This window comes from Heloderma suspectum, chromosome 3 (genome assembly GCF_057233095.1).
Source record: "Heloderma suspectum isolate Gila_16-S chromosome 3, 16-S_ref, whole genome shotgun sequence".
NCBI classification, from domain to species: Eukaryota; Metazoa; Chordata; class Lepidosauria; order Squamata; family Helodermatidae; genus Heloderma; species Heloderma suspectum.
The window spans coordinates 173,965,374-173,992,275 of record NC_139460.1 but is presented as its reverse complement, the minus strand read 5'-3'; the positions used below and the strand labels follow the sequence as shown (position 1 = coordinate 173,992,275).

Sequence of the window (26,902 nt, the reverse complement as noted above, 5' to 3'; positions counted from 1 at the left end):
CAAAGGGGTAGAGGGGAGAGAAAGGGCGAGGCTAGAGACTGGGAGGAGGAAGAAACGAAGAGGTGGGGAGAGAAACAGCGAAGCTGGAGGCTGGGAGGGAAGGGGAAACAACAAGGCAACAGGGGAGAGGGGAGCGAGAGAGCAAGGCTAGAAAGGGAAAGAAAAAGGCTAGGGATGGGGAAGGGAGAGAAATAGCAAGGAAAGGGGTTGTGGGAAGAGAAATAGTGAGGCTAGAGAATGGGAGTGGAGAGAAAGAGAAAGTTCTGTGTGGCCAGAAAATCAGAGAGGGGAAGAAAGCAACTCTTTCCTTTCGTGCCTGTCACCAAGAGTTGAACTGCAGCAGGTTCAGGAACAAGAAAACATACCTGGTGCCTTTACATTTTCCAAAGTTTTTATTTAAAAATTTATATATATTGAAGGTAGTAGGGAGTGGAGAGCTTCGTGGGTACCACTGGATGTCCCTGCAGGTGCCATGGCACCCACGGGCATCACGTTGGAGGACCCTTGCTTTATAGCTTCACCAGGTATATCCTTTGTTAGCTTACATGGAGACTCCAATCAATAAAAAAGAAACTTGTGATGCTGAATGAAACATTAAACTCAGAAACTATTTTCCAAGTGGGATCAGTGCCACCTGGAAAATAACCACACATAAATAGAATATCAAATGAGATGAAGTGATGCACTATTATTTATAAATAATGTATTAAATGCATAAAATTGCTAGGTACTGAACATGAAGATAAATGTGTAAAAGCACATATTAAATTTATTGTACAACACGTATGATCCGATAAGCCCTTTGTGTTTTATGTTTGCATCCTATCCTCTAAACAAATATATTTACAGTACAATCCTATGCAAGTCTACTCAGATGTAAACCCTACTGAGTTCAATGGATCTTACTTTCGTCGCCAAGTAAGTGGGAATAGGGTTGCCGCGTACTGACTTTAAAATAAATACATAAATAAATAAATAAGAAACTGTTTTCCCACCAAAAGCGTACTAATTAGATAGAAACTGTAAAGTAAAACCAACTCCAACTGCTTGTTTGGAATTCTTATGCAATTATTGTTTTCAGGTTGTTTACTTGGATGACAGTCAGATTCCTTCGTATCTTCATCTTTTTCTTCTTCTTTAGATTCATCCAACTCCTTACTATATTCCAGTGATGACTGTTTTATTTGCTCTTCTGTATGGGCATTCTGTTCATCCACAACTATAAGAGCAGATAAATAAGTGTAAGTACTGTTACAAAATAGATTTTGCAAAATCGGGTATCACTAAATAAGAGTTAGCTATAAGTGAAAAAGATAAAGAGTTTACTGCTGGGCCCTTAATTACTATATCTGTCCTGAATATAAGGGCAGATTTACACACTTTGTTTTTTATTAGAATAACTTATAAGATAAGCGCATATTCCTTCCGTGTACATTTGCTGTTATTTCTGTACTTCCCCATAGCAAAAGTGAGATAAACAAACGCTGCTTAATTCTGAATAGAAATCTACAATACAATATCTCATTCACAAGGAAAGTACAGTTATTATTATGTGAACAATAGACATGAAAAGAACTTCAGAGACTCCTAGTCCTGTGGTTATTCTCCAGCAAAAATGCTCATGTCAACTTGCCCTGTTCTTCTTGGTAAATTTCTCTGGCCCTGTTGGAACTGCCTTGATGTCATCCTCTGGAGAACTGTATTTCAGACTTCATGCAATTGACTGTGCCATAGTTTTTCATTTTGTTTTTTAAACGTCATGTGCTATATTATGTTTTAAAAGCCCCCAAAACACCTCAAACCAACCAACACATCAAGGATGTGTTCAACATCAGTTACTAAAGTGACCTAACAAAAACAGTATCTTTGTCTAGGAACAATATACCAATCAGAAAAATATCCTGAATCTATAAAGTTTTCACATGTATGTCCTGCCATAACACTCTGAGCCATCCGGATGCTGGCCATGTATTTTAATCGCACATTATTTTAGAAACATTTCACATTCATAATGTTTTGTTTTTATGTTTTTGACTTAATCTAAATTGCAAAAGGGGTTAAAATAAAGGGGTCCATTTATGATACTGCTACAAATTATACACAAAATAAAATAGTATCTGGCTCTCCCATGAAGAAACTCTGACTTGGGACACGCAACATTTATCTTTAGGCAGATGGATACAAAGAAGAATGGTGGCTCTATAAAGCATACCACAAATGCAGAAAAAATATAATTAAAAAGTAGTCTGTTTTGTACAAAGGGGAAATCACATGTTAAAACTGGAATTTTGGCCTTGTGCAGATAAAACACATGCTTTATCGGTCCTCATTCGGCACAGCTGTGAGGAGATCAGAAGGTTCTGCTTCCATTTTAGATTAAAGGTCATTTTAATCTAAATTCATTTTAGATTAATGGTCTGTTGTTCAAACCATACACTGTAGCTAATCTTAATTATGGTTTGTTGAAACAACTCAGATCCATGGTTTGAAGTTGGCTTGTCTGAAACAAACCATAGTTGAGATTAACCACAGTTTCTCAAGTTCTGACAACACAACAAGCTGCAGTTAATCTAAAGTACAAGCAGAAGGTACCAAACCTCTCCTTCTGGCTATGGCAGAGGAGGAAGGGGAGGGAAAATGCAAGCCTGAGGTGAGGCTAGGCAGCTTCTTGTAAGGCTGAATCAAAGTTTCACTCTTTAAAGTGGTTTAGCATTAGGTCCAAACCAGTCCTTTATGTCAACAAGGAAGTATCACAAGCAAACTTAACAAGCAAAATTCTCTTCCAGGTGCACACCTTTTTCTGCTTGCTCAATTATTTGCCTTAGAGCTTTCTTTAAACTGTTTGCTCTGAGCATTAGCTGTTCTCGTGGCTTGAAGATCTGGTGTGTGAGGGGTGTTGTATTGCCCTCTGTCAACTGTTCCTTGACATCAGACAAAGATTCTTCACTTGATGACTCTTCAGCTTCTTCCTCTACAATGGGGGGAGTGATCCTTGGCACCATGGGACTAACCTGGGCTTCAGAGTGAAGAGCCTGAAGCAACAGGTTTAGCTTCTCATTCAATTCTGAACACTAACAAAACGATAGACAAACAAAAAAGAAAACAGACATATGGAAATACTTAAATAATCTTTTAAAAAGTCTAAATAGCTGGTTCATCACACTTTAAAGTCACAAAACACTGCTTAATTCTCATAGGAGTTCAAAACTGTTTCAACTCTCCACAGTTAATAAAGTTAATGGCAACAGGAGAATGAAAACAGTAAGACTTTGCAAATCTCACCCTATCGTTTTGTACTATCAGTACCCTGTCATCACTCCTACTACCATTTTTATTAGAAACAAGCAATGGACAATTGGTGTGGTGTTTACTATTTATGTCACAATGAGTAAATGGTGGCTGCCACCACACCTCATCAGGAAGTGGACTCCCATGCTCTGCATAAACTGAAGCTTCGGTGAAGGGACGAATCCATGCAGACCACACTAGGTCCCTACTAGTTAAAAATACCCTATTGGGCATTTAAAAATGGTTCAACACATCTGCCTCTCTGTCACTGTGAAAAGGACAATGCCAAAGTGTTCACTTTGGCATCACTGACTCCAAAGTGTCCAACCCCAAATAGTTTGTCCCCCTATACACAGCCCTTCAGTTTGCTGGGCCTTGCTACAGCATCCAAACAGCTGCCTGCTCTGGGACACAGCTTGGCTCCTCTATGTTTCCTCCTCTTTCTCCTCTTAAAAGTCTTTGATGTGAGGACTACAGAACTCATTGCATACCACTCTATGAAGCCAGAACCAAGACAGAGACAAAATGAAGTCTAGAAAAATTCTATTCATTAAAGCTATTTTAGGATTTGGGACAGACTTTACTTATTATTAATAAAAATTACTCTGCCTTTCCAATTGAGGTTCAAGGCAGCTTACATCAAATTAAAGACAAATACAAAACCAATAAAGCCAAAATAAAATACAATACAGATTTAAACAGTCCCTAGCCCCGAAAACTTCCCTTCTGGCATCTATCATTTACTATAAATATTTTGTGAATACATCCAAAGATGGAAACGCTAATGCTGGGAATAATTTAATACTGATGTAATTAAAGTATTTTAAAAAAGGAATTAAAGCTTAATTCTTACTTTAATGGCCATAGCATCAGCTTCTGCATTTTCCATTGGTTTTTCACAGGTCTTCCCTATTTTGGCAACAAAGCCTTTTACAGTTTCACATAATATCCTTTTGTGAAAGAGACAGAAATGCCAAAGCAAAGAGAAATTGATGATGCTGAAACATTAATTTTGTACGAGATATTAATATAGTTTTGCCATTCCTCATGAAAACCCATTAAGATTATAATTGCCATGCATTTTATATCTCACGAGTGAAAGGCCTGTGAGATTTCACAGATTCTGTGTATTCACGTCTCTTCCCCCATTTCCTTTTCCCCATCACTAGAATCCAGAGCTGGCTTGGGGCCAGGACTAGATGCTCCTCCTTCTCCGTTGCTTCCTTTTATAGTTACAGCCACCACCCCTTGCTGAGCGGAGGAAAGGAACATTTGAGATGGGGTTGATGACTGGAGCGGTTGCTTTGTTTTCATAGTGACATCACACAAAATCAAACAAACAGACACTCCAGGCACTGGCACCTTTTCAAATGCTCCATTGCTCTGTAGAGGGAGAGGGAGTATGCCATAGCAGCATGAGATATGGGGACTGGCGGGGAGCAGAGTGGGGGCAGGAGTTTCCAATCTCCCAAGGTATGAGTTTTGGTGAGGAAGGTGGCCATCACCCCAGGACATTGCTGCTTTCTGCTTCTCACCAGGAGCCGAGCTGGTTCACTTTTGTCACATGTAGTCTTCCAAACATGACAGAAGTTACCCAACAGGCTTTCCCTCCCCAAACCGATTGTAGTCAGTCTGTTACTCCATGGGACCCACAGAATAAAAGACCCTGAATGAAAACTATGTATATATAGCTTTCCTAAATAAAAGACAGCTTTAAAACCTTTGAGATTTCAAATATTTAATGAATCACATTGTAAATTTTGACACTCTCTAAGAAATAGTATTTCATTTTCAAGGTATAAAACATTGCTTTGCCTTTTTGATTTGCCCTAAGCCTAGAGTCTTGATAGCAATATGGAACTCCACCAACAGCAATTTCATGTAGCGAAAACTAGAGCTAGGAGTACTTTTTCCGTTCACCAATATTTTTAAGAGGTTTGGCCACTGCCAGTACACAACTTTTAAGTTTTGATTGAAGTTCTTTATAATTCACTTTAAAACATAACTGTGCAAATGTTTATTTATTTATTTATTACATTTATATCCCACCATTTTTCCTCTTTAAGAAACCCAAGGGGGCGTACATAATCCTCCTCCTCTCCATTTTATCCTCACAACAACAACCCTGTGAGGTAGGTTGGGCTGAGAGTCTGTGACTGGCCCAAAGTCACCCAGTGAGCTTCCATGGCCGAGTGGGGACTAGAACCCCAATCTCCCGGCTCCCAGTCCAACACTCTCACCACTACACCACACTGGAATTGCAAATACAGCAGTCACACTTTTATGTAAGCCATTTTGAAATGTTTAAATCTAAAGACAATAAATACATTTCTGAATCCCTACTAAAACTCATGCCTGAACTGGGCACACATGAATTTCACTCACAGTCAGATTATATACTAAATTGAACTGTGAAGGATCAATACACATATGATACTGAGAGTGAGCCATGTGCCTCCATACCAGATATGAATTTATTAAAAGCAGTAGTCTAGAAATACAAGTGATTCTAACATCTCCAATCCCTTGTATGAAATATTTGAATTAGCTGTGTCAGAATCTGAATTTAGAAGTAAAATTTTCATGCTTGCGTGTATTCTACAGAAGATGCTACGCATACATTTCTGTGCGCTACATTGGGAATTACAGATTATTCAACTTACTTGGCAGATGATATGACAACAGAGTGCTGATCAGAATCAAGGATCTTTGCCAAATGAGCAGCAACTGAATCCTCATACGTAGACATCTGAAAACAAAGCAAAAATTATTCATATTCTTCCTTCGATTATGTTTAAGTAAAAAAAACAAACTAAGCTCACATATGCACAGGGTCATTTCCCATACCCGAAGTTATTACATGGTAATGACAGATACATGTGCTTTAACTGCATTCTTAATTTAAGAATGCTCCAAATCTAAGCATAACAAAGAAAATAAAACCAGGGAATATTATGATACTTCTATATTAAAAATACAATAGCCACAATAAAGCGAGCAGCTCTAAGTGTGCTCAAGGATTTGCTTGCACACAACAGAATTCTTACTTAAAAAAAAGTCAACACCCCATACCTATGTTCATCAAATCAGGCTCTGTTTCAGTTACTATTTTTATGTGTTTATCCATGCACCTCCTCCTAGTAGCTGGATCTTTACAGTTCTGGCCCCAGTGCTGTGGAACAACATTCCTATGGAATGGAGGAATTGTTCTTCCCTGCTCTCATTTTGAAGAGGCTGTGAAACCTTCCATTTTGTTGGGCTTCTGATATTTCTTCCTACAAATACTGTTTCTCTCATTGGCTGATTTAAGTTTTTTAGTTGCTTTGTTAGGCTGTTAAGTTCTTATTATGTTGTTTTATTTATTTTGTTATTGTTTGAGCATGTGACAAAAAAGCAGCATAAAATGCTATAAACAAACAGAAAATAGTTTCTATTTTATTCTAGAAAATGTATGATTTTCTATTTGCAAATCAAAAATAATAAATAATAGCAGGACCACCATCTCCCAAGATTCAGAACTGGCTTGCTGTGTTGCATGGGACAGCAGCTATCCAAGAAAACAACCCCAGGGTTAGCACAGCATTTATTAGGGCCATTTGTTATCACACTGGGGAAAACTAATTAATCGGTTTTGAGGCATTAGCACTTACTGCTTTAATAGTGCTCTATCAATACAGTATTCATTCCGTTTTGATTACATAGTATGATAGATAGTACAAGATAACAGATATATAGATGAAACTCATTTGCATAAATAAAAGATAAAACTTGCAGTAATATTGATATATGCCCTTTAATATACAGCAATACCTGCATATATGTAGAAATGTGATTTTTAAAAAATTAATATTAAAAGCAAAATCTTACAGAATGTCTCAAAAAACTGAAACTACTAAGCCACTGAGGATTGCCCCTGCAGTCATCTTCAGCTCAGAAGTCTGATTCAGTCGAATTCGTCATTCTTCTTCTCACTACGTTTTGCAAAAGATGTTGCAAGCCCATTCATGTCTTCTATGTCCTTCCTTCATCTAACTGCTCACAGCCAAAATGCCTGCCCACTGTATCAGATATGAAGAGCACACACCTGTATAAATTCTCACTTTCCCTTCACTGCTCACATTTATTTCAGAGGGAAAACAGGGATATATACCTGTGTGTACCCTACCTGTCTGGCAAAGGATCACAATACTCAAGTGCCAAAACTGAATGTATTCACAACCACTCTTAGCGGATCACCTAAGAAATAGCTGAAGAGGTAAAAAAGGGGGTATTCCAGTGGGTGTAGAGGGCAGGGAAAAGGAGAGGCCAGGATACGCAAAACCTTATGGCCTCTCCAGCCCTGGTCCCACCCCTGCCTGTGTGACTACTCTAGATGGGTTTAGAGGCCCAGTGTAGAGGGAAAATGTAAAAACAGGAGGATGGAGACGTGAACATTGCCTGCATCACTCCTCCCACCCTGCCAGCAACAGTATGGCAGGGGATAAGATACTCAGAAGCCTCTGTCAGCATTCCAAGACTTCTGTCTAGTAGGTGGCAGCCCACTAGGGTTGAACCCTAGGTTGTGACCGGGACTGTGCCCAGTACTCCAAGTGTAGTTGCATCTATATAAAGGCATTATGCTATTGGTAGTTCTACTTTTGATTCCTTTCCTAATAATCCCCAACATGGAATGTATCTTTTTCACAGCAGCTGCTAGGTTGACATTTTCATCGAACTGCCCACCACACCCCCAAGTTGCCTTTCCTGGTGAGTCTCTGCCAGCACGGACTCCACCAGTTAGGACTTAATACTCCTATGTGCATCATTTTACACATGCTTACATTGAACTGCATTTGCCATTTTAATGCCCATTCACCTAATTTGAAGAAACCCCTTTGAAGGTCTTCATAATCCCTCTTTGTTTTAACCATCTTAAATAATTTGGTGTCATCCCTTAGCTCCAGATCATTTATGAACAAGTTAAAAAATACTGGTCGCAGTACTGATCCTTGGAGAGGGTACTGCTTATATCCCTCCACTATAAGACCTGCCCATTTATTATTACTTCCAGCTTTCTGTTCTTTAATCAATCACTGGTCCATAAGAGGACCTCTCCTCTTATCCCATGACTCCTATGTTTGTTCTGGAGTCAGAAAATCAACTCTGATTTCTTTGTCCAAAGCCCTTTGAACAGCCACGTAAGCAATGTCTACCACATCACCTCAGTCCACACTGATATATAATAGAATTAATTTGCTTATCTCACATAGAGAACGAAACATGCAGGACCTCGGACAGTTCCAGACTGATAGATTGCTGCAATAACGTCTGGAGCCCAACTTGTACTCCCTTGTACTTTCCCCTGGCATGGCTACCTATCCCAGGATGTCTTTCCTACCCTTTGTAAACTCCACATGGGACTTGAGCTCTCATGTGTAGTCTTCTTCTAAAGAATCCTCAAATAAGTAATCTTACTTTTTATAACAAATGTAAAGCCAGCGTGGTGTAGTGGATAGAGTCTTGGACTAGGTAGGATTGTGGAAAACTTGTTTCTAATTGATGTGCACCCATTCCGCATCTCTCAGCCTAACCTACCACACAGGGTTATTGTGAGGACAAAATGGTGGAGGGCTGGAGACTATACACAGTCCCCTGAGTTCCCTGAACAAAGCATAGGATAAAAATGTAATTAATAAATGTGAATCCCCAAACTGGTGATAAGAAAAATCTATCAATAGTTGCTAGTAATGACTATTTGTATTACACCATCAGTGCATTTTTAAACAAAATTATATTGGCATATAAGTTGAAACTAGACACTTCAGTTAAGCCAACATAGTATAACATGACCTTGATCTCACAGTTCAGCTGAGATACTTCCCACCCTAGTTTCTCATGCCACTCTTAGGCTGCAATCTTATACACACTTACTTGGGAGTAAGTCCATTGAACTCAATGGGATGTATTTCACAGTAGACACATATAAGATCGTGCTGTTAATACTATGTAATTTTTCCAGAGTTATGCACTGTAATTACATCTAAAAATCAACAATCACCTGACACTCCTCAGACTCTTCTTCTGGGGTAACAGAAAGAATAGATTGCTTTGATGGTAATCTCAATTCATATGACATTATGCTCCACCTGAAAGAAGTTACATGCATCTAAATGACCAAACTTGCAAAGGAACAAATTAATACAGTAAGATTAATCATTTTTTGTGAACTGCCCAGAGAACTTCAGCTATTGGGCAGTATTGAAATGTAATAAATACATAAATACATATTTTTTTGTGTTTCAATAGCAACAAAATTACAAGAAATGTCAGTCATCTAAAGATAATTCAACTTTTGTGAAATAAACAGATTTTGGTCAGGGATGGGGAGAACTTACTTACCTGTCTAACATTTTAGTGCTAGCCCGTTCTAACTTTTCCAAAATCTGAGGAAGCTGTGTGTCATCATCACATGACCCTCCCCAGCCAAGGACACGGGCAAGGTCATTTCCTGTACCAAGTGGTAACACCCCCAACTGACACTAAAATGAAATAAGAAGTTATTCTGTTTAAAGTAGAATTCTGAAGCAATATTTGATTGTAACCACAGAAGAATTGTTTGCTTTTGTTTCATTTTCAGGTTTCTTAAAAAACAATCTCACTTACTGTGCTTTCTCTTCTCAGTAAGAAGAAACCAGTACCTACCTGTTTGTGTAAGTTGAGCTTATCAATTTCAGACAGCACCCAGCCAACGCTTCCATCACCTCCACACACTAGGATTCGGAAATTGTCAAACTTCTGAAATAAGCGTAAACTGAAAGAGAATGCATGTTCTGTATTCAAATCCACAGGTTGGTACAATATGAACAACATAAATGACAGTGTCACCTGTGTAAAAGTTGAAAACAAGTTATTGTAGCATTTTCTGGGAAGTGGCATGTTTTTTTCATTGCTTCAGAATGACACACAAAGTCCTCATATTTGATACATTGTTAAAGGACAGATCCATCGCAATACCTTTTGATCTGCAATACCAACAAAATATGGTGATCGCATCTTTACAACCAAGGTAAAGTTTGCACTGAAGCCAAACACATCAAATTACAATTCCTCCTGTAGTTCAGGGCAACCCATCCTAAAGTGAAGAAATCAGAGACCATCTCTGTACAAGATCATGGTTGCAAGCAGGGGAACAGTAGATTTTTCTTTATACTTGCCAGATGTTCAGTACCTCATTTTCACTGCTGTTCATCTGTTCTCCAGGGCCTGATATGTTACTAAAGATCTAGTACTTTCCTTCCATGGTGGAAGGAAAAGCAACCAGATCACAATGAGAACAAAACGAGATCCAGTTCGAAAGAGAAATATAAGCAAAGTATCTGGAAACAGATCCATCAGGGAGAAACAAGAGGAAATGGAAATAATATGAACATCCATCCCCATTAAAAGGATAAAACAGATTTGCTAATAAGGGTTATTTTCCAGAAAATATCATCTTAATGAAGAGTGGGAGCAATACAAGATTTCTGAAAAATGTTTAAATAGCTATTGAGCTATTGTTTAACTAGCAATTTGGTCAACGTCTGTATTCTTGGGGATCGCTATTCTCTTCATGGTGGTCCAGAGGTCAGAACAACCTGTCCCCTTCAAGGATGACTACGCTCTATAACAAAGCTGGCATTCCCTGAGCAGCACAAATTTCACAGGTATGGAGCTTATATGTTTGGATAGTATAAGGTCATCAGTGAGAGGGGGAAAGGCTGAGGAAATAATGTGCAGTTCCAGTATGCACATGAGATTAAACAAATACAATAAAATTGATGTGAAATATGCACAGAGCCTCTCAGCTTCTTTTCCTTACAAGCAAAACTGATCTTCCTTCCTTCCTTCCTTCCTTCCTTCCTTCCTTTCTTTCTTTCTTTCTTTCTTTCTTTCTTTCTTTCTTTCACCACAACTTGATTAAAATTTGGCAGGGCCATTAGGCAAGATCCAGCCCACAGGATACCACTTTTGCTACCTCTGCTCTACAAAAGTCATAATACCTACACATTACGAAGGATAAAAAAGCTATTCTGCTTAGATAAACAAATAATAGTTCAAGAATGCACTAGAAGGCAAGGATGAAAATTATCATTACAGAGCAGCATAATGCAACATGCTAAAGGTCCAATTCCAAGAAGGATTGCCACAGTTAATAACTCCCAAGTATCCATACAAATATCCCAGGCAGATCTCTAAGGGTAATTTCATATATTACACGAGACAGTGCCAGGTTTTCCAGATACTGTATACTCAACAGGGAACAGCAGCCTGTCACCGCATCCCAATGCTTCTTAGGTGTACACCTAAAAATGCAGTGTGTGGAGTGCCCTCAGCCACCCTAATAAATACAAATATAAAGGGGTAAAAATACCCTAACCACACCACCTGTAAATTTAAATCCTTCACAGGCCAAGTCTCCAACAGGAAGAAACAGCCTGTGCGGATATTAACACGCAGAAAAGATAAAGCTACTGTCTAAAGAATATAACAGAAAATAAATCTAGGGCACAGTCCTATGGGTTGTGCCCTGGGTACTTGTGAGCTCCCGAACCTGGGGGGTTATGAATATCCTATGCAGTGGGAGGTGCCTCATGCCTCCTGTGCTGTGGGTGATTTCACTCATCTAGTGGAGATTTGGGAAGGGGGACAGAAGGAGGCTGGAGCAGTGATAAGAAAAGGTATAAGCTAGACACCCTGGTCTCCTCCCCTCTCCACCCCTAGGAATACCCCCTTTCCCCCCATCTCCGTGCTCGTTTTACCAAGTGCAGAGAGGTAGCCGGCAGGGTTCTCTTCACGCCAGCTACAAGGCAGAAGGGGCCAGGAGCACAGTTTCCTGGCTATGAGGTTGGAAACCTGTCTCCGACCTCATATCGAGGAAACCACAGAATCCTATTTGTCCCAGACGCTGTCTAGGGGGCATAGGATTGCCCTCTCAAAAGATCAATCTCCCAATATCTTGTAACTTGCTTGTGCATCAGACAGGTTTGTTGGGGGAAAAAAATTATACTAAATGCTCAGCAATGTTCCAGCACCTATAACCCACAACTCTAAAATAGCCACTAATGCATCAACAATCTGGTAAATGAACACCAGTGGAATGAAGTATGATTTAAATGTATAACAACCCCTTTTGATTCATTTAAAAAATAATACCAGATAGAAAGCAAAACCCATTACCCTAAATGAGGCCCTCCATTCATTAAATCGAACACTTGAGCTGGATTTAGTGACTGCTTGAATCGGCGGAGAAATTTTACTCCCTGATTGTCTCCACTCTTCGAATTAACAAAAACCAAGAGAGGACTGGCACAAGTTGGTGGGCACGTTGCTTTCCAGAAACCTGTAAATAAGATAAAGAACAAAATGACATATGCAAGGCTAAGGGCCAAGTTCCTCTCATCTTCCAGCAAGATATCTTCACTAGCTGCTTTACTTGACAAAGAAAACAATAAATACTCAATCTAAAAAGCCAATTCACACTTAACCTAGACTTTGAAGAGGTCCAGTTGTACCCATCCCAGTTAAAGGCAACATGGGGAGTTGGGATTTGTTTTTTAGACTATTTAGGTAAGTATCCTGGTATTCATCCTCTAGTTCTCACATGAGCTAGCAGTGAGTGACACCTGAGCCAGCCAAAGCTAACAAATCATCAGAGCATCAGAGGAGTCATCCTTCTGTTCCATCCTAGCTCTGCTATCTCTTGTCATCTGTTTGCACAGAATAGCTTAAAGGTTTACTTTAAAGAGCTTTGGACTTCTTTTGTTGAAGTTGTTCCACAACAACAACAAAACCATCCTTAAGTAGGAGGGATATTTTTCACTGGTGGTTGCCTGACTATGGAACGTTCTCCCCAGCGAGGCCCATCTGGCACCAACATTGTCATCTTTTCAGCACCAGGTCATGACATCTGATGGGCTTTTTATGCATCAGTTGTTTGGGATATGGTACGTACTAATATTTTACTTGTTTTATTCTATTTATTGTTTTGTTGTTTTATTATGTTGGTATTTTAATGGAAATTATTATTATCTATTTTAGATTTTTTAAAATAATTGTTTATTAAACAATTCTGCCTTGGGTCTTTTTTATGACAAGGGAGACTAAGAAATTCCTAATAATAATAATAATAATTTCAACATAGTATATTGCTTGTATTTGCATTTCTGGAGACTGGAACTTTATAATCATGTGAGGAAACCTCCTGAGTGTAGGTTCTGCCAGCAGAGGTCCTTGTGGTTGAAAAATGATAAGGCCCCATCCTCTTCTATATATGGCCTTGCCAACCTCTGGCATCCACTAAACAGGGAAATGAGTCTCTGCCAATGCGCCCCACTAAATGTCCAGCCCAGCCAGCTAGTTATCTGTGGCACGAAATAGCAACCATGGGAATGAAAAAACATCCATTGCTAACCTTTATTTAAGCTTCCAAATACAATATGAATCTCTCCATAGCTCCAGCAACTTTAGGAAATAGCTCTTAAAATAAGTAATTCTAAATGGACAGTATTGCCATGAAAATCACATTCCCGTCCCACTAAATGCTCAGCTGTCCATATAATGATTGAATCTCAAAATCCATTTAAAGAAAGCAAAAATAAATCCAAGCGTATAAAGATTCTATGAAATCCCAAACACACATACATGCTATTACATTTATTTAAATCATGACATTAAGAGAGTAAGAAATTGGATATAATTCTACTTGATATTTATGCATATTCTAAAATATGCCAGTAGGCTGACAACGCTAACAACCAGAGTTATTTTCTCACAAAATAACAATGGTACTACTGCTATTTTCGCCAAAGATGTCAAAATTATAATTACATACAGCAAGTGAACATCTGGTGGAAGCACCTGCATAATTAAACACTTAGAACTTATTGAATGATGCATATCTTTGTGATGTATCCTATAACAAGCAGCCACTTTCAGTCCTACACAAAGGCATACTCAACTCAGAACCACCTTCTAATTCTGCAAGTTCAGTCTAATAACTAAATCTTCAAACCTCAAGCACTTAACATCTTAGTCTGTGGATGGGATTGTGTTGCCTTTGTTTCATTGACAGTGTAGTGTTTGTTAGTGCTTAAGAAATAATGGCTTAGATCCAGAGTGGTCCCTTCCATGTGCCAAAGGGCTGACAATCCAGTAGAGGCTCCCACAGAAACAGGAGAGGAGGTGAATTTTCACCAATACCTCCCCCCTCTTTCCCTAGGCAACTTCCTGTGCCACCTCCCACTCCATTCTGGAGGGTTCTCCAACACTCCGGAACAGATTTTGGGGAGGCACAGAGGGTTGCAGGGGGAATCACCAAAAAAGTGATTTTAGTGACCAGGAGGTACCAATATTTAAAATTAATATCCTTCTTTGAACCTATGAAGGTTTGCCAGTTTTCCTCAGATTAGAAGTCCACCTAAATAAAAGTACATTGGCTCTGGAGGTCTAATTATCAGTGTCAATAAATATTTCTATAGCACACTAATATACATAGAAATGTGAAAGTTTATAATTCTCTACAAACCATTATGACATCCATGCAAGGCTCCATCTGCATAGGTGGAATCTCCCATTGCTGCCTTTTTGTTGAATTACAAACTGGGAAATTCCTCACTCAGAGAGAGTTATGGTGTTTCATGCAACATCCTATACTGATCCAATTCACTACAAATGGCTGCTGTACAACCTGGAGAAGGATTGTGTTGGGCACAGGTCTGGCCTTCTCGCTGCACCACAGGCATCATGCTGTGATGTTAATTAAATGCTATTTTTTGTAAGCAACCCTGAGCATTGTGACTGAAACAGAAGGATGGAACGGAAGTCATCCTAACAAACAAACAAATAAATAAAATGCCAACTTGCTTTCACCATGCCATTGCAAAATCATTTTGAAGCCTCAGTCTGAAAAAGAGCTTGGACTGGAAGCACTCCAAGCGGCAAAACTGATATAACCGTATCACTGTACTTTCTGCGTGCCAGTCTGAGTAGCTAAAATCCCTCCTCTCTTATCAGTTCAGATTAGACACATTCACCCTCATTTTCCCCTTCCTTATATTTTCCCCTTCCTTGTGTCTCCTTTTCCCATTCTCTATAATTTCTGTTCCATCTGTCTTCTGCCATGCCACTCCCCATGATCAGGGCAGCCTTTCCATTCCGTCTTGCCAGTGCCTATTTCCATTCCCTTTCAAACCCTTTCTTCAGCACAGACCTTCCTCAACACTTTTTAGTCAGCTTCTGTTTCCAGTTAATGCTGTGCCAACCCTTCTTTACAACAACTGGTAAAGCCGTTGCCTTTTTCTCTCTAATGTTTCTGTCTGTCCAAGTTATACCTGTCATGTTTCTGTCTGTCCAAGTTATACCTCTCTGTGTCCTGTCTAGCACAGCGCACTGGCTGCTTCCAAATAATCTCTTTTCTGAAAGGAGATGAGATTGCCACAAGCCTGAACATTATTTCGTGAGAATGCAAGGGAGGTACCAAATACTTATACTCTGGGTGCATGCAAGTATCTGTGATTGCACGAGCATTTGGACATGAGGAAGATGGTCAGATCCTATTCCTAGCTTGTACGTTCCTGTCTTTGATGGTCTGGTATTCACTGCACGGGCCCTTTGTTTGGTGTCATTCCACTCATCACGTTGGATTCTCCCTTTGCCCTGCCACCCCGCTAAACTTCTAAGGTATTCCAGAGGGTCCTCCAAACATCCACAGCAGATTTTCAGAAGAGGTGCCAGGGGAGTCAGCAAAAATCACCTGCATGCTTCTGTTTGTGGGAGCCAAGAGCGCCCTTTCTGTGAGCGGAACTCCACTCGTCAGATTGTTGAATCCAACCTGCTGTCCCTTCCCTCCATGGACAAGAGAGTATCAGTGGAAATGGGTCTGGGATAGTACCCAGTTTTATCACTGCATTCAATGATGACTGTGTAGTCCAGCATTGCCATATGCATGTCTGCTCATGCAGGCCATGTCGACAAAACCTCAACACCTAGAATCACCCATATCAAGGGAAGGACCATATCTCAGTGGTAGAACTAAGTGGCAGAGCTTGCAGAAGGTCCCGGGTTCAATCCGACCCATACACCACGTTCAGCATCCAAGGCCCTCCTCCAGGTGCCTCCACAAAGGGAGGCTCGGAAGGTGGTAACAAGGGAGAGGGCCTTCTCAGTGGTGCCCCTCCCATTATGAAATGATCTCCCTGAAGAGGCCCGCCTGGTGCCAACATTATTATCTCTTCAGCACCAGGTTAAAACTGCCCTCTTCTCTCAGGCATTTGGCAGCATATAATGAGTTTCTAATCAGATCCTGGATTGTCTTTGCCTGACCGTTTATGCTGTCTGTGTGTGTGTGTGCGCTATCTGTTTATTTGTTTTTATGTAAATCTTTTTGTACTTTGTATAATGTATTTTCAATTTTTGTGAACCGCCCAGAGAGGTTTGGCTATGGAGTGATATAGGAATATAATAAGTGAAATGAAATCCCCAGGATCTCCAGAAAGGGCTAGGTAAGAACCCAGCCCAAAACCCTGGAGAGCTGCTGCCAGTCAGTGACAACAGTGCTTAGCTAGGTGGACCAATGTTCTGATTCAGTATAAGGCAGCTTCCTATGTTCCTAATAAACATCTTCTGTGACTGCATTGACACAAGGAGAAGGGCCCCTGGTCTTGTTGATATTCATAGTAATCACCACCATCACCCTCTACCCTACTTCCATTATATCCCCTCTTTGGCCTATCTGACTTGTGCAAGGCCTTGCACTGCACAGTTGCATCAGTACAACGCAAAAAAGAATGGCTTCGTTGTAGGTTGTAACACTGCATGACCACGTTACAATAGCCTTTGTGGAACACTGCAACTCAACGCCCTTGCACCTAATCCTATTTCCTTTCTGCCTTGCTTAGCAAACTACAGTCTCATATCACAAAGAAATAGATGTCAAAGGTACTACATACCATCAGAGTCTATGCTGTTCAGTGCTGTGGGTGGAATAATGGATACTTTACATTGGCCAAGGGGACACTTACGAGGATACAAATCTCTGCAAGCAGTGTGCACCTGGAAACAATTTAACAATGGATGAGCCATGGACTAGTTACAATTTTTTCCAGTATGCAATAATTTTACGGCAAAACACACACATGAGTATTGGTATATAATAAGTATGGTTATATAATACTTTTCAAGGAAATGTAGAAGGCTAAAATTGTACTAGCCCTAAGTGATGAAGTTACAAAAGGCCTGCACAATTTCTGATGCATCAAGCTGAAAGCAACTTATGAGCCATATACGGCAGCCCACTCTGAGCTTGATAAATTACCTGGCTTTGCTGCGTGCCTAGTACTGCCAAAACACACATACGTAACAGGCTGCTTACTGGTCAATACTGTTATTTGAGTGATCTGTGCAGCTTCACATATGGGTTCTGTGCCTGCACAGAGGATTCTCAGGGAACATTTTATAGCTCTAATTCTAGGGCTATAAAATGTTATTTTAGAGGAACTATTTAGAGGTGAGTGTTGACTACCTGTTTATGCTCTGAGGGGCAGAGTGAGCACTTCCCACACACACACAAAAGGAAAGAAATACCTTGTCAGGGGAAGTTGTATGATGAGAGCTTGAAGAGCATCTGGACCTATCTGGAAGAGGATGCTAGTGCCCTCCTCCTAAGAGCAGGATGTGGAGGAATGCTCCCCAAATGGTTGCATCTGACCTTCCATGCATATCGAAGGCATCATGTTTTACAAAAGCTGAGTGAGTAGAAAACATAACTACATTTCTAGTAGAATGACATTTCATTCTTACTGGAAGAGGTTGCCTAGTTAGTTTATAGCAGAGAGTGTAGATGACACCACACAGTGAGAGTTTCCCTCTGTGGAAACACTTTATGTCCTTTCTTCAGATCTATACAGCAGAGCAAGAGGTTATTATCTTTCCTGAACACCACAGTCTGTTCCCAGTTTTAAAAAAGCTAGAAGTATGCCGAGCCATTTCCAATTGTTTTTAGGGTCTGGAAAGAAGACAGGAAATACCATATCCTAAGGAAATCAGAGAACACTTTAGGGAGGAATGCAAAGTGTGGGTGTACATTCATAGGAAAGGACTGTGATGAAACACATAGATCACTCACAAATCTAGCAGAGAGTATTGTGACCAAAAGGCTATATTGACAGAGAGGAGGCCACAGCTTCAAGGGCTTCAGCCTACAGACAATACTAAACAGAGATTCCACAAACAATTGTGGTTGGATTCAATGAGAAATGTAGGTTGTGAAGACCTTTCAAGAATGACTTGTCCAACTAGTAAGGAGAGAAGACTGGGTGACCCTCAACAGGGGCATGAATAAGCAAAATTGCTGCCATACAGACACACTGTACTTAGGTAGCTCTGGTCATTCCGCCCAGAGAACACTGGTTATTGGGAGGATTAAGAATATAATAAATACAATAAAATAATAAATAAATAATTCCTGATCATCACAAGGTGCTGCTGATTGTGGGCGACTGGCTCATGACCTTTGGTTCTGCCTCATGACCTTTGGCTAATGCGGTGCCCATGTTCCATCCTGTCTGACATGCTTTCAATATCTACACCAGAGCTGGGTGACTTGTGGCCCTAATCTACAGGAAGCTACTAGGAGAAGTTATCTGGAGATTTGCTCTGCAGTGTTATGATTACACTTCAGTAACTCATTTTCATTGGATCATAAGGAGGATCTCTGGAAACCCTGTCTGTTGGCAGTGAGGGACTGGATGTGGGGGAATAAACTGAAACTTAACTCAGGTTAAGACAGAAATATTGTTCACTTTGACACCAGTCAATCCAGGGCTAGATTTTGGGCAAGGTTGTACTTCCTCCCTTAAGATCTAGGTTCATGGCTCTTTTTAATCTATCACTGTTTTTGGATGCTCAGGTGGCATCAGTGTCACAGAGTGCATTTTACTAGTTTGGCTATCCATCAGGGAGGTCCTGTAGCTCAGTAGCAGAGCACACGCTTTGCATGCAAAAGGTCCTTGAAACCTGCTGCCAGACAGTCCTGCAATGCTGGCTAGATGAACCTATGGTCTGACTTGGTAAAAGGCAGCTTCCTGTGTTCTGTGTCCTTTCCTGGAGAAGAAAATCCTGGCCATGGTCATTCATGTGTTAGTAATTCATGTGCTGAGCACCTGTTGTGATGGACAGGGCTGAGGAGGCATGCTTTTGGTCCTGATCCTTAGACCATTTAGAAGCCATTTTAGCTGTGTCCATTTTAACCAAAACCTCTGAAAAAGGCCAAGCACCAAAATCAGACAAAAGAATAGAAGGAGCCCCCACAGACAGGGGTAGTAACAAGACCAGAGTGCAAACCAAGTGGTTTTCTAGAACTTGTACCCAGGAACTCCAGGTGTACACAGGTGGAGCCAAGATACTAACCACCAGGGCACTTTCCCAGACCCAGAGTCCAGAAGCTAGGTTACAGCATGCCTGCTGTGTAATCTTTTCTCAATGTATGCAGGAATCTACCTTTTATTGTTTACTCAAGCAGATCAAGAAATGCTTGTGGCCATCTGTAGTGGGCATTTTATGTCCACAATCACTTTTTTAAGCCACTGCACCATAGTCAAGAGGAAACAGCCAACACACACACTGAGCAAGGCCACTATGAAAACAAGAGAAAGTAATACATCCCTAACTGGGGGAAAGATGGCAAAGGACTCACTGAGGAGGAGAAGAAAAGAACCTTCTCAAAGAACATTATTGGAGCTGCTGCTTTCACTGTGTTCAGAAGGTATTCATCTTCATCCTCAAGACGCATTTAGCCAAGGCTTTCCTCTCCAGGGGTGTGGAGGGTGAGCATGCGTGCGCATACACAGGAGCACACGTCGCCTAGCAAGAGCTCTAGAATGCTGCCAAAAATCCTGCCAGCATAGAAATCCTATGTATTGGGGGTTCTATCTGTTGCTGGCTTAAAACTGTTTGTTTATATGACTATTGCTTCCAGTGTTCAGGCTGTGGCTGCCATTGCTTATGTAGCCAAAACAGCACCACCCATGCATAAGAGGGCGGTATCACCAAGCTTGAGGGAGTCTCAAGGTCTGCAGAAGTTCAGAAAATCATTCGAAAACAAGGGAGGGGGGGAATCCCAGAAAAATTCCCAAATGGTAACTAAGCATGCTCAGTAGCCACAGAATGCTGGTTTAACTGTTGGAGGAGAAAACAAAAAGGTGGGGGAGGAATAGAATGGGATGGAGTGGCTGGAAGGGGAGCAACATTAAAAAGAAAACACCCTTTTATCAGGTTATCTTCATTAAGCACACAGACCATAGATTATTATTGTAATATAGATGGCCAGAAGATAACATACACACACACGCATTTTTAACAAACCATAACAAACTGATCACTGCAATCTAAAAACAAAAATCCATAAAAGAATTCCATTGTGTGCAATTAAGAAAGCACATGAGGAATGCCATGCATCCATAATTCAACAAATTTAATCTTTCCAGAATGATTGATCCTAAGGAGGCAGGTGTTTATTTTGTCTATTTTGATTCAGGAAAGTAATAAAAAGATGCCAAGTAGAATAAAGGAGTCCTGTTGAACCAGTTTATTCATCAAACAAATTCCATGTTGTAAGTACCACTTGTTTATGTTTTAGTGTCTTAGGGCACAATCTTATGCATGTTTAGACAGAAAAAAGTCCTACAATTTCCAGCATACCCCAGCCAACATGGCTGGCTGGAGGGATGCTGGGTGTTGTAGGACATTTTTCTGTCTAAACATGCATAGGATTGTTCTTTGTTATTTTTAATTATGTAAGCTGCTTTGCCTATCCACAGACAGAAAAGTGGGATAAAAATAACAAATCAAACCAATATTAAATTAAATAAGTAGGACTGCACTGAAATTAAAGAGAAAAATAGGGGCTTGCAGGCAACAATATATGAATGATAGGCTGTACTCAACTTAATGTGTCACAAATTATGCAGCCTGCGTTATAGTTTCTAAATAATAGTTTATTCTGATATTTAACTATTCTTCAAGGTTTCATTTTTGCGTTCTCTTCAATAATAAATTAATGAAAGTCAGAGTTCATCAGATATGGAGCAAATCACACCCCACCCAATATGCAATTGCATTTGAAATGAAAGCAGTGAACTTGAAATCAAATTAAGCAATGACCATATCAAAAATAGTAAAAATGAAATTAAGAAGTGTAAGGATCATTGTGTAAGGATCAAAACCAGGTCTGCAAGCTTAAATTGGTTCAACTGGGAGATCACCAATAATAGGTGATTAGTTGGTGAGGACAGATTTTAATCAGTTATGTCTCTGAATTAAGGTAATACTATATTTTAAGTTGTTTTGGTTCTAGCATGTTATTGCAATAAGAAATACTAACAAATGCACATGTATTTTAATTATTTGATTAATTTGTTAAAAACCATTTAATTGATCAACTAAACATTCTTTAGTCAGTCGGTGGCCTCAGCCAAAACCAAAGTCCTCCACAGCAATTAAGAGGAGAATCAAGTAGAGCATTTTTGAGGAAAACAAAGTTAATCAATCAGAACTTACCATAGTTTTACACCAAAGGCACTTCCAATCTTGCAAGCGTAGAACACTGCCACAGGTCTTGTCACAGACTGCACATTTGGCACTGACGGGCAGATTTCCTTCTAACCATTGGTGAGGCATAGCTACCTACAGTGGAGTGTTATTAAGGTCAAGGGAGAAAAATAGGTAAATCACCTTCCTTCAGGTTTCCTCCATATTCACCAGATTTTTCTTCAAAGCATTTCAAAAGCTGTTCGTTTCTGATCCAGAGACATCTGTGCACATGAACAAAGGGCTTCTGCTTGTGTGGTGGCTGCCTCTCAGGCTTAATGGAATGGTACTCTAGAGGACCCTGAGTGCTCATTGGAAGGACAGATCCTGAAGCTGAAGCTCAAATATTTTGGCCACCTAATGCGAAGAGAAAACTCTCTGGAAAAGACCCTGATGCTGGGAAAGACTGAAGGCAAAAGGAGAAGGGGACGGCAGAGGATGAGATGGCTAGATAGCATCACCGATGCAATGAATATGAACTTGAGCACGCTCCGGGAGAGAGCGCAGGACAGGAAGGCCTGGCGTGCTATGGTCCATGGGGTCACGAAGAGTCGGACACGACTGAACGACTGAACAACAACAACAACTCTAGAGGATGGCCAGGACTTCAGGGGTGATTCTCCTGGGGTGAGGGGCACTTCTGTAAGGAGAAAAGACTGCACACGGCCCTTTGGGTTCCTGCCATTATCAATAAACTCCCCAGATTACACTTTGATTGCCAGCGTAGCTCAACTCTTTATAGTAATCTTTGTATGATGGCAATGAGAGTGAAGTCCCTTCTGTTCCTGGTCTAGAAGACCAGGTGGCATATCTGTTGTGAAATCACTAAAAAAAGCCAGCCACTTCCTGCAGAAGGAAAGGAACTTGTTGCACAAAGAAAGACAGGCCACACACAAGGGAATCTGTAATCTCCCCTGTGGTCTCCTTGAAAGAGGACCAAGGACTTGTCTGGGGTATGGTTACAAACCTCAATCCAGCAGGACAGAATGTGCTAAAACAAAAACAAAGAAAATGCCCTACTATAGATAAGGATCCGTAACCAGATATAAGTAACAATGCCCTGCCTAATTATTATTAGAAGATTTTTTTCTACATAAAAATGAAGCATGCGATGTGCTGCCTGCCATTTTACAGAAATACTTACACCATCTTCATCCTCAATAATATCTTTTCCAATTGAAGTCAATGTAGTCCATTTGCAGTTGTTTACTGCCCTCACTGCACATCTTTTGTGAGCCTTAAACTTGCATACTAGAAGAAAACACAGGCATGTTCCTGAGATATTCCTTGAATGTTGTTTATACATATTCACAGAAGTTTATCATATGCAGATCACTTCAGAGTATAATATGGCAGATTTACAGTGTTAACACTTCTAGAGGGGTTTTCTCTACCTCAGACCTTCCCCAGTACTACAGTGGAAAAGTGTTCAGCTTCTTAAGGTTCCAAACCACACTTTTTCCAACCACTGCCAAACTACTGACCAGCCAATTGACTCTGAGACACTCACCACAGGGTCATGCATTTGCACACAGCAACAGCCCAAACAGTGTAGTTTCACTGCCAGAATCCCTGTCTCCATTTCAGGGGACTCTACACAGTAAGAATGCAGTTAGATGTTTAGGATGTAACAAAGATAATCATGCAACCAGAAACAATCACCGGGTGGTCCTTTTTCCACTTATAGGACTTCACAGTTGGGAGGGATCTCTTCCACAGCACAAGGCTTTGGGGCTTGGGGGAATGTGGAGCTGCGCAAGCTTGTCCACAGACCCTCGCACAGCATCCTAAAGGCTTTAAAAGTGCCTGTCCCTGCCCCCCAAGCACTGAGATGCATATGCACTGGCAAATAGATGTAACTTGAACATTAAGAGGGATAGAAGGCAACCGCTTTACATGGAAAGCTATTTGAGTATTACTGCACAGGCATAAGCTAGCTCCACAGTAGACAAATTCCTGAAAAGGCTGCTCATCATCTACATAACACTTTCAGCAGTCAAAATGCATTACAACCTTTATTCTAGTTTGTACAGAGTCGCTCGGGCCACTAGAATTCCCAGAGAAGCTGAGGCTGATAGGCAATGTCTACCAAAAGCCACCTACAGAAACCATGGCTCCAGGGTTCTGAACTAGTAAAGAGATATTGTATGTAAAACCTCCTTAAGCATTAAAGAAATGCAAAATAACCATCATTTATCATAATTAAAGCATATTGCTTGCAAGCTTCTCACTGTGCCATACATCATCCCAGAAGCTTTATGTTGGTCGTTTTCCAAGAACAGCTGCTCTCTCCAAATGCCTTTGTTGATTCCAAAAAAAGAAAAAGCATTAATCTGACAAGACCCATGTCCTGGGATTTGTAGTTTAACTTGTCAGGAAGTGTAACAGTTGTCTTGTGGGATTACACAAAACCTGTTATTTTGTTTCCAAGAATACAAATATGAACAGCAGACTTTAAAATCCTGGAAATAGATTTCAGATACTGACATGAACTGTGTTCAAAATGCAGTCCCTACTAGGAGGTAAACGTTTTCTTTGGACAGCTATCAAAAATTATTCACGAGCTCTGTCTTGGTCTTGCAAGAGTTAGGAAAAAAACTTGTTTGCAAGGCTAAATCAGAGTAGATCCTTCAGTAAATAATCCTTCAATAAATAAACTTAAGTGAAAGGTTCTCAAAATGATGGGGCAGTTGTGGCAGGGGTACCATTTGTAGATGATCATCTTTTCTTTTCAAGGCAAGTTGAGTGCTTCTACACTGGCAAAGAAGAACTTCTGAGCCAGAAACGATTTCAGAATAAAGTCAGTCACAAAATTGACACAGAGTGTGGGGAAAGGAGAGAGTTGCTCTCACCATGCATGCCACAAGCAAAATCCACTAGGAATTTGAACACTTGCACAACCATACTCCACATGAAAATTGAAAATGAGATTAAACCAAAGAAGTGTGAGTGGTAGGGCAGATTGCAGGACAGAGCTAGTGGTCAACGTTTGCATAAGACCTTAATCCAGGAGATCAGGGAATATCATAATAGGCAGGTTCTCTGCTTATACAGGAGGTTGCACAAGCAATCTGTCTATCAAGCAACATCATTTTTGGATTTAGATCTACTTTTCTTACACAATGCCCTAGTCCTCGCATGAGCAGAAGATACCTTGTGTGCAGAAGAGTAGCTTTGGCATAACGTCAATAGATGTTCTATCTAGGAGAAGAAACTCATTTTTTCAGGTACAGGTACTATGGTTTGAAGGCTTGGAAAATGCAATCTCTTAACAACAGAATGCTGCTTTGAAGGAATATGTCTGGACTCCCATGCAACAAATGAAATATTAGTTCTGTATTTATTGCATGAAAAACTGACCACGGTGGCACTCCAAAACTTCTCTTGAATCCCCCTGCATCCCAGCCAGGGATGACCTAAGCATTAGAAATCATGCAGTCTCTTCTTGGTTTCTCTTACTTAATTCTTGGGAAAGTATAACAATTATAAAGGCTCACTACAGTATTCTTTTTGTATACTTGTATCCAGGTTTTTGAGCATGTGTACCCCATTCAAATGCAATGAGTTTCCTAGTACAAAAACTAGCCTTTAGCTAATGTTGCATGTGAGGAGAGGAGATCACTGTGGTCTGTTAAATAACATAGTCACCCCAGTACAGATGTAGTGGAGAACTATGGTTAATTCAAAAGTGGCAGCTTTTGATGTTGCCTCCTCTTGTGCAAAGGAGAAGAGGAACCTCTGCTCTTCCCTCTTTTCTTCCTTTGCACATGAGTAAATGAGATTGAAAACTTCCATTTTGAACTAACTGTAGTTCCCCATAATGCCTGAATGTGGAAAGCTGTGGTTAGTTCCAACTGTAGTTTCCCATTATGTTTGAAAAGGCTGCTGAACTAAATCAAGTTAACAGTATCCCCAGTGAATGGGGGACAGGGCTATTGGATTAGTTCAATACAAAACACTCACACAGCACAATGAAAAAGAAAGAAAACTCATCTCATATCACCATCTTTCAAGAAGGCACAGGAAACCAGATTATAAAACAAGAACCTAATGTGTCTTTTCGGTCTGTGGTAAGGGGAAGAAAACACTGAAAACCTCCAGTAGTTTTGAACACCTGTGGTTCTTCCATTAGAAGATCTCTTAACCTGTATTATTTGTCTCACTCCATATGACCAACACAAGAATGGCACTCTAAACAACCTGTATTTCTCATGAAGCTAGCTTCCCAAAGTAAGATGCATGGCAATGTACTGTTTCTGGAAATGCAGATGAGTTGATTCCAAGAAAGCAAGAGTAACAAGAACCTTGAAAGGTTTTTCTAAGGAGCCCTAAACTTTTTGAGGTAGAAAACATGATGTTCACATATGTTTCATAGCTAAATCCTGATTAGCTTTAAAGTAGACATATTCTTATCCTCCATATTAGCAATTAATTATGTGATAATATAAGGGGGGAATGATGACTTTACCTTCACAGGACAGGCCATGGGAAGTAACTCCAGAAAGGCTCTCTCTGCATACATTACAGAAGGTGGGTCGAGCATGGGAGCAGGCATACCAGTTATGCATCCCTGAGAAATGTTCCACATTAAACTGTGCAGTCTAATAAAGGAGAAGTTAAGACAAAATTGCAAGTACAGGATATCACTTCCATAGCCAAAACCATCTAATGTTTGAAAAGCTCCTCCTGGACTCCCCAATCCCTTGAAACAAAAGTAAGATGAACTAAATATAAATGTTTATTCCAATCTCTATTTTAGTTCCATGAGTTTTCCATACTCCATCAAGAACACACACCTTTTGTTCCACATTTACTGTATCTTGAAAAATTAGCAATATTTAAATAAAGATGCACCAATAGCAGCATTAACCTTACCTCATAATGTTCTCGGGACTGTACAGACTTCAGTGAGCTGATCCAATCCTCCATCTCTTTTCTATTCTCTGCACACAATACTAATCTCCTGAATGGTGTGATTACCTGAAAGAGATCTCTTGATAAAGTGACTCAGAAT

At 40.2% G+C, this 26,902-nt stretch overlaps 1 protein-coding gene across 2 annotated transcripts in view; it reads right to left on the bottom strand.

The window, feature by feature from the left end:
- The window catches only part of DGKH (diacylglycerol kinase eta), a 164,836-nt gene that overhangs the window by 43,130 nt on the left and 94,804 nt on the right, over positions 1-26,902 (bottom strand). For both annotated transcript variants that reach the window (XM_084844920.1, XM_084844921.1), the window contains exons 5-17: positions 26,764-26,868; positions 26,357-26,489; positions 23,033-23,139; positions 21,859-21,984; positions 17,253-17,355; positions 12,484-12,646; positions 9,970-10,078; positions 9,667-9,806; positions 9,326-9,413; positions 5,952-6,037; positions 4,142-4,238; positions 2,795-3,071; positions 1,091-1,219 (exon numbers count right to left, since the gene is read on the bottom strand). In XM_084844920.1, the coding sequence (XP_084701046.1) occupies positions 1,091-1,219; positions 2,795-3,071; positions 4,142-4,238; positions 5,952-6,037; positions 9,326-9,413; positions 9,667-9,806; positions 9,970-10,078; positions 12,484-12,646; positions 17,253-17,355; positions 21,859-21,984; positions 23,033-23,139; positions 26,357-26,489; positions 26,764-26,868 (1,663 nt within the window). The remainder of the gene's footprint in view (positions 1-1,090; positions 1,220-2,794; positions 3,072-4,141; positions 4,239-5,951; positions 6,038-9,325; positions 9,414-9,666; positions 9,807-9,969; positions 10,079-12,483; positions 12,647-17,252; positions 17,356-21,858; positions 21,985-23,032; positions 23,140-26,356; positions 26,490-26,763; positions 26,869-26,902) is intronic.